Below are 9,053 nucleotides of genomic sequence, written 5' to 3'. Positions count from 1 at the left end.
TGCCGGCCCTGATCGGGATGCTGATGACCGGCATGATTCTGCAAAATACCGGGCTCATCAGCCTCGCCGATAAATACTCGACCGTCCTGTCCATTCTCCGGTAAGTCAAAGTCCAACGTACCTTACACCGCGACGTACACCCGTTTCCTCGAATATGCGCTCTCCGTTTCTCACGCATGAAAGAGAGAAAGAAATCGTCAGTTTGGTAGACGGAATGAATTTTCGGTGAACGCTTAGCAGCGATTACATCTTGAGGTATTAACGCGAGTCAGCGAGCAGGCAAATGCGAACAGGATTATATCTGGAAGCGCGGCTGACTCGGGATTGAGGAAATGTGCTCTCCGCGATACTGCTGCACATCTCGCGAACCAACCGTCTAGAACTCGGCGATGATACGAGCAATGAGGAGATGGCGATTAAAGTGCGGATCCGGTGCAGGAGTAGGTCGAGATAGTTAGGAGTGGAAGGAAAGCGAGCGTGATTCTTTTAAGGACTTTCCTTAGGGTACCTCGCGCTGTGCGGTGTGGAGGGAGGGTGGAGGCGAGCCGGATTTAATTGGGATTACAATTAAACGAATGGGAACTTTCCTCGCTGGTTCAAAGTCCCCTCTTCTTCTCCCAACTTAACCCGCGAGACGAAACGAACAATAGAAAATTCCCGGCGTCGAGTGGTGGCATATTGGTACTCATTTTTAAGGCCGCCCTTTCTCCGACTTCACCCTACCTACCTACCTACAGCACGGCTGACAATTGTGCCAAAAATATACTGCCCGAAGTAGGTGATAATAAAAGTGCAGAAGAATGAGATCCGGGCTGACGACGTAGCCTTCCTCTCATAACCTTTGCACCGAGCACGATGTCGAGGAAAAACCTCCGGCACAAGTGCATCGCCGTCTCACTAACGTTAACGAGTTACGAGTACACATCCACCTAGCCCGGGTCACTCTGCGTACGTCGTAACTCGACTCAAAACGTAATATGCAGGGAAGAAAAAAAAAACGTCAAGTGCTGTCAACCTAACCATGTGGTTTGGACAAACCTCGTGGTATCAGTTATTTCTCGCTTGAGAGTCGTTGGGCTAACTATGTGGAGGTATTTGCCTCCAAAGTTTTGTTTATTTTATTTGAAAATATTTCGTTTGCTACTCTGTGCTGTCTGTACTCGAGTCAAAAACATAAAACTGAAACAAATTCGCGACTGTAGTTAAAATACGATAATCGGTTTCTCGATCCGTGGTTATTTCGTGTGACTACTGAAACGTACAATCAGGGGTACAAGAATCTTTAATTGTGTGTATTTCAGAAACCATATCTTTATATTTTCGTTTACCAAAAGTATAGTGTAGCTACTGACGTTTGTTCGTTTGTAGATTCTCGTAGTTATCGTAGCAGCATTCAACGTCACACTGCAATAATTCGCGTTTACGTGTTTTTAGCGTGAATTTAAAAGTTTTTTTTACGAGGATCCATCCCATTCTTAAGTGAAACTGAATCGATTCATAATTTCTCGTAGAACGATCGCTGTCATCGGAAAGTGCGTTCTTGTGAGCAGAATTTATTTTGATACATCAAGACAAGCTTTCAGATTGTATTTTGAAAATTATTCGATTATTTATTCGTATGACAATTTATCAATCCTAGCTAATCAGAGCGCATTTCCTACCATCAAGACGATCATATCGCTAGAAATTACGAATTGAATCGATATTTTACGAATGAATGATACGCATTCTCTTGAAAATGCTTAAATCGATCACGTGACACAACGCTGAAAACAAATCAAGGGGGGACTCTAGTGAAATTTCGATAATAACGAGTTTTTTATTTTTGAAATAACTAAAAAAAAATGTGATCAAAAATGCCGTCCAGCAAAATTTAGATCATGGCAGTATGTGTCCTGAAAACGAATTTCAATCTTCTGCGATAGAAGTGTACGCGAAAATAATTTTTGGCAGCGATGTGTTGAAAATTTTCAGCCAAAAGTTCCTTCGTTTCAAAATCGAGAAACTCGACGTTATCGGAATATCACCGGAGTCCCCCCTTAACGGCAGTATTTACTGAATAGCATCAGATAGCTGAGGAGCTTCAAACAAGGGGCCGGAAATCGAAATTGCCGTCTCAGTTCCTCATAATTCTGCCCAAACTCTTTACAAAATTGTACGATGAACATAATTCACTTAGCTCAAGTACCAAAATATTTCTCTTAAATACGGGCTTAGTTAGCCAAGCGAAACACTTTCGACTACGTGAGGAGGTTGACTAAACTACGCCATTGGCATCGGCGTATCTGATCTCACGGCGTAGTGCAAGGTGCAAGTGCATTATGTGCTTGTAATAACGTGAAATTGTGTCAAATGTCAAGGTGAATGTTCCAGCCTGTCGTAAGGAATGATGAATAAGGAAAAAAATAAATAAATAAATGGTGTCCTTTGCCTCGTTTAACTTTTGCCGTCAAGCATTAGCCGGGGGTTAATTCAGCGCCAAGTCACGTACGACGCGGTGAGGCTGACTGTAAAAACGCGAAGGCTTCGACCGACGAGATCGTGCGACGAGTGATCCACGTGTTTTCTGTTCTGCCAAATAATCGAGTGCGTCCAAATTTTGATTCCGCGACGGATTTCGTTGCGCTCGACATTTCCATTATCCGTGCATTTTCTGCGATTCTGAGGTGATGAATTTTCTCTAAATGCAGACAATTCGGCCGCATGCTCTATCAATCGGTCCGGGTTTGCAGAATTCAATTTTCGCCACGGCTATTATAGGACTTCCAGTTGCTAAGCAGCTGTTGTAGTCAACTGCGCCGATACGCGATGGCTCGCATAAAACTGACGTCTTGGAAGGTCGACCATAATTTCGCATTAAAAAATAGTGAGGATTTGAAGCGCTTTTGGGAATCCTTTCGACCCGATAAACTAAATCAACTCACCGTTCAGGGTGCGATAAATATTCATTCTGTCCTCGATTCTAGTCCGCGCTCTGCAGGTCGGTGTTCACGAACGATTTTTTATCCGCCGGTTACTCGGGAAAGAGAGAAAGAGAGAGAGAGAGAGAGAGAGAGGCAACTTTCACGTATAGAGCATATATAATTGGAACTGTGAATATATTTTTTTCAGTACAAAATTCGGCAGTTGGATTAAGTGTAAACATTAGCACGCTTTAATTAATTACTTATGCTTGAGAACTTCATCAGTAATAATTGCAGACTAATTAGGGTCGTAAATTAAAAAAGTGGTCGACGGCACGGGCGCTTAGAACTTTGTTACCTCGTAGATAATTACAAATTAAAAAATTAACAAATTTACAATTTTTAGTACATCGATTTTGATTAAATTAAAAACATGGCAGGTGTACGAAACGTTGTTTCGCAATATAAATTCAAATTTTAAATCGTGTAGAAAATTGCACGACGCAATGTCACATGTTAGCTTATACTCAGAGAAAATACTTGTACCGGAAATTCAATTTGCAGGTAAAGATCTTTGAAAGGCTGGAACGATAAGAAAATATGTTCCAAGATATCGGTTGTAAATCTTTGCCCATCGTAAATTATTGTACCGGCAAGCAAGATAAAAGGTGGAACAAATCCATTAGATAATAAAAATAATATGTCACTTTCGATTTTCGTCCGTAAGCTTCTATCGACGATTTCAAACCGACGACCGTCAAGTATTTTAATACATGTATACAAGAAGTAATTGATGACAAGGGTCCTCGGTCCGTATATCGATTGTTATTTTTTTTTTAGATAAACTGGGTAACCAAATTCGGTGCATAAACGTGTATGGGTATTCGTATATTTTGTGAAGATTGAAGAGGAATTACGAGTTGGAATTGCTATAAACGGATAAGATTACAGTAATGCCGGTGGAGGTGGGATTCAAGCGAGCGCGAAACAATTCCCTAATTAAATGTCGGGTAGCCAAGAACTGACAATCAGTTTCACGCTAGTAGCTCCATCATTGATCTACACTGATTGAACTAAATGGTACTTAACTTACGCGATTAGATAATACCGAACGATACGCTCCCTCTATTTATATGAGTCATTCTACCCCAAACCAACCGACTTCTGACTCTCACGATCAACGATTTTATTTATTTTTGAATATGTTATAGTCTAGAGAATTTAAAAAATTCGTCTTTCAATAAGTTTTAGATTTTTTAAACTACCGGTTCGATTTTTACTGCTGTCGAAATGAGAAAAATTCGATTTTTGAATGGATAGCTTTTAATGAATTTGAATTTTTCCCGTGAATTCTTTGTTAAAAAAGGAAAATTCTGAGACTGAGATAGAAATGGGCAAGCTTTTAGTCCAGAAGCTACAAGCGAAACAAGTAATTAAAAAGTGAGAAAAATCGAATTAAATATAAATTTCACAGTTTTTTTTTCTCACTTTTCAACTACTTGTTTCGCCTGCAGGTTCTGAACCGAAAGCTTGCCCACTTTCATCTCGGTTTCAGAATTTTCGTTTTTTAACGCAGGATTCATGAGAAAAGTTTGAAGCCAATCGATTCGGGCTATTCATTCGAAAATTGAGTTTTCGTGTTTTTGAGACCAATAAAAATGAAACCTTCGGTACCAAAAATTTAAAACCCGGTGAAAGATATTTTTTTTTATACAGTCTGCACCACACTTGAGAATAAAAAAAAATGTTCGATAATGAGAGTAGTACGTAGGTCGGTTTGGTGTGGAATGCCTCACACGCATGTCCATAAAATAGTGCAGACAGATTGAGATATTACGAAGCGGCTGAATTGCCTCTTTCACGGAGTTGAAAAAAATCGGTTTCGGGCTGTTATGCATAGCGAAAGAAACAGAAGAAGAGGCTTCTTGTTTTCGTTTGAAATGAGAAACAAAGTGAAAACAACGAATATACTCTAATTATTGTCCATACATTGCACTTAACGACCTTAAACGTGTGAGCTCGCAGTGACGCGTTCAAAGTTACTTAACCTAGTTGAATCGGTCGCTGTTGACAATAATTGCCCGTTCTCTTAACAAATTTACATTTCAATTGTTGATCGGTTTCGCGTGACGACGCCCCGTTAACGAGAATATAATAACAATAACGATTAATAACAAGAATAATTCCAACCAACTGCGACTGTATAACGCGTCTGAAAATTATATTTCGAGATGTACGAGGGGTGAGGCGAGGAAAAGTTATTAGCGAGAAAAAGTTGAGGAGAAGAAACTTCGTATTGCCGAGTCCGATAAAAAATCACGAGACCCGAGGCACCGAAACACTGGCAATAAAAACTCGTGACCAATTATTATCGACTATCGTATTGTAATCAAATTTAATAACCGCTTATCGTATCAATCGTAGTTGTAAAATGAGTGCTTGGATTTAACGTACAGATCGAAGACTACGATGCTGTTTAGCGGTAATATGATCGACGATAAGATTTTATCTTAAAACGATGCTCCGCATCAATCTGAAATTTTGCCGACGTACGTATTTATAACGATCATTTGATCGCAGCGGAATAATTCGACAAGGTATTCACTTTATACAACAAAGGGTCGATTTATATTTTCTCAAGATACTCGTATTACAAACGAATCGGAATTGAGTTACGCGTTGCGAAGGATTGCGAGCAATAACGAAATGACCACTTCTCGGCAGACTTAAATCGCAAGTCGATTGCACGGCTGATTTGAATTTCTGAGTTCCTCCGTTAATTTCGTTTAAGAAAAACGCGTTTAACGCGTGAATTCAGTAATCATTGCTGGCAAATTACACATATTAGCAAGAAGAAATCGCAGCTTTCTTTTTCGAGCAGCAATGAAAACGGGTCCTTACGACAGCCGAGACATCCGAATAAAAAGTAGCTAGCTCACTTATTGTCAGTTCGGTAAAATGATTCCGACGAAGCCTCGCCCGCTCTTTCCCAGGAATATACATACCGGATACATGCGCGATAAAATCCTGTTTCTCTTTTTTTCCCGCAGGAAGTTCGCGCTGGTTATAATCCTGACGAGAGCAGGATTAGACCTGGACCCGGAGGCGCTGAAGCGTTTGCGAATCACGGTGCCGAAGATAGGTTTGATACCGTGGGTCGTCGAGGCTGGCGTGATGGCGGTGGCGTCCAAGTATTTCATGGGTCTTCCATGGGTGTGGGGACTACTCCTTGGGAGCATAATAGCCGCTGTATCACCGGCGGTGGTCGTTCCCTGCCTCTTCAGGCTCAGAGTAAAAGGATACGGCGTTGCGAAGGTGCGAATATCGAGGATCAATAATTGGAATATAAATATATGTTGTTCTGACCGCCCCCTTCCCATTCCCCTTCCTCCCATCCTATCTCACTTTTCGCAGGCATTGAAAACCAAAGGCTAATTATCGTACCGAGGAGATGCGGCAATATTTATTCAAATCGTTCGTACCGTATCGCGTCACACAGCGATATTCGGACTCAATGTTGTCCTGAAGACTCCTTCTCATTATGTGTCGGCATTGAAACCAGCGTGTGAATCACATTTGTCTTTCGATAATCGATACGTGATTGGAACGTTCTCGTTATTTTCTCGATTAATGTTCACCGAGGTTTCATCCGTACCTTAGCGACACGGGTTTGTAAGGATGTTGAAAAAACGACAATTTCACGAGTCCGGAGGTAACGAGAGAATTTTGAAAATCATTCGAAACCGAGTGTCTGTCTTTTCTCAAGAATTTTTTCGGCCGGTGAGAACGCTTCGACAAATTTGAAAATTCTAAAAACGTTAAATCGATGTCACCACACGATTAGAAAAAAAAATATTCCACCGGGTCCACTAAAATTTTTGGGTTGATTTAACCATTTTTTAACATACTACTAAGTGAAAAAAAAAAAATACAAAGTACAAATTAAATGTTGATTTGACAATGTAAATGTGGCAACGAGTGTAAAAAATACCCAGTGGAAATTAGTTTCAAATATCTCAACTTCTAATAAAGCTATCTAGATTTTTATTTTTAAACCGAAGTTCAAACAATTCCGCATAGAATGGTTGTATTGTCAAAGTAATCAAGTTGAACTAAACAAAAATAAAAATGAAGGTTGAATGGGTTCAAAATCCTTAAAGTCTGCTCGAAGAGTACAAGATTTTCGGTGGGAGTGCGGAGTGAGAATTTTACCCTCATTGCCTGTCAGAGGTTAAATATTTCCCTACGATGAAAATATACCCTGGGTGTGAATCCGACAAAGTTGAGAGTTAATCGCGTTCATTGATCTATTTACCACGGCGGTTAAGCCGACGGCGAGTGCGCAGCGGAATAATTACACCGATGAAAGCTTCAGGGCTGAAATTAATCGCTCCGACTAAGCTTCCATAGGCGTGACCCTAGTTTAGAACTAACCTAACCTAACCTAATCTGGGCCCGACCTAAGCAACGTGACAAATACCAATTGACTCGACTGACCCCTCAACTCCCTCGGCTTCGGTCACGAGACTCTGCTGACGATTCGCTCTTCCCTCCTTCGAAGAACGGTCAGTCACGCGGTTCCCCTTCGTTTTTACTCTCACAGGTTCGTTTTGATTCGATTTCGATTTTGATAATGGCTTTTTTAACGTCTCTTTCCTTTCAGGGGATACCAACCCTGGTGATCGCCATCGCTGGCGTGGACGACGCGGCCTCGGTCGCCATCTTTGGAATCATAAAGAGCATCATGTTCTCGAACGACGCGTTGTGGTACCAAATATTGCAGGGACCGATTTCGATCTGCGGTGGTATCGGTTTCGGCATCCTCTGGGGGTTCCTCGCTAAGTATGTACCGGAGAAAAACGACGTGAGTACTGAGATTGGAATTTCCACCCGTCGCTTACAATTAGAATCGTCGGCACGTGGTCCGGCTGGTTAAGGACAACGTGACTGCTCAGCGAGGAATATAACGTGTCGCACACAACCGTCCGCAATGGAGCAGCGGTGTTTTTATTCGATCAATCTCAATGAATGAAATTCAACCGCGTGACAGCCTCGGAGTGTCAAGCCTGAAAAAGAAAGACGAGACAAAAGTGGTATCCGAGTCGATGAAACTGGACGGGGGCGATTTTCTTTAACTCGATACCATCGTTTCGTAGAGATCGACACCCGGTCGCGTAGGAAAACGCGAAACGAGACGTTGTTGTATTTTTCGTGAGAGTAACGCTTCGGCATCGTTTCGATGCCCGACTCGACTTTGATTAGTATCTGGATACAAGGAGAATATTAAAAATAAAAATACTTCGACGTTACGCGAGTCACGTGGACCGGAGAATATTGTTGATACACGCATTACGACCGTCGTCATGTGACAAATTTCATGCCTATCGATGTGTCACGCCAACTCGTTTTACACCCGGTCCGAGAAGTCACATGGCGATGGCGGTGTTAATTGACCACATGCTTACACTTATACGTACATAAAACGAAGATATATGTATATGTATATACATATATATATATGTATGCTGTGAGACTTATATGCACGTAACAACCATGTACTCCAGTTTATCGCATCAGCTTTGTTTATTCGTTTATACTCTTATACACGTCGATCTCTTTTCGGGTATGGGTATCTCAGGCCTACATTTATATCGGCATACTCACGGGGTCTTCTTTTAAACTGACACCAGAAGTCCATTAATTGCTAATCTCGAACGGTTCGCCCGTGACTCGATCTACATCCAACGTTCCATCTCTATGTTGCCCTCCGGTCGTATACAGAGCAAACTTGTAACGCTTAAACGTTTGTGGAAACATTTCGTTTGCCCGGCAAATATTTGCCTTTACAAAATTTTACACCACGTACGTAGGTGTGTACGTGTTTACGGAGATCGGTAGAAAGTGGGGAAATCCTCCCGGTTCATATCTGATTTCACGTATTCATTTCAATATCTATCCTCGGGGATGGTTGCCAAAGACAGGAGGCAATTCGACGTGAAATTTGAATATTGCACCACGCTTTGGACGCCGCGAAACAAATACGGGAAAAGTACCGCGGTCCGTGGTACCTCTGCAGTGAAGTAATTTCCGTTTTCAAGTTCTGAACGAACTGGTAGTATACTCGTCAAATCAGTGGTACATCATTGAGGC

At 41.6% G+C, this 9,053-nt stretch overlaps 1 protein-coding gene across 3 annotated transcripts in view; it reads left to right on the top strand.

Annotated features, from left to right (window-relative positions):
- LOC124176004 (neuroligin-1-like) overlaps positions 1 to 9,053 on the top strand; it is a 72,208-nt gene that overhangs the window by 49,734 nt on the left and 13,421 nt on the right. For all 3 annotated transcript variants that reach the window (XM_046556760.1, XM_046556762.1, XM_046556758.1), the window contains 2 exons: positions 5,954 to 6,218; positions 7,567 to 7,767. In XM_046556760.1, coding sequence (XP_046412716.1) covers positions 5,954 to 6,218; positions 7,567 to 7,767 — 466 coding nt within the window. The remainder of the gene's footprint in view (positions 1 to 5,953; positions 6,219 to 7,566; positions 7,768 to 9,053) is intronic.

Source organism: Neodiprion fabricii, chromosome 2 (assembly GCF_021155785.1).
Source record: "Neodiprion fabricii isolate iyNeoFabr1 chromosome 2, iyNeoFabr1.1, whole genome shotgun sequence".
Classification (NCBI taxonomy): domain Eukaryota; kingdom Metazoa; phylum Arthropoda; class Insecta; order Hymenoptera; family Diprionidae; genus Neodiprion; species Neodiprion fabricii.
This window is presented reverse-complemented; position numbering and strand designations above follow the sequence as displayed.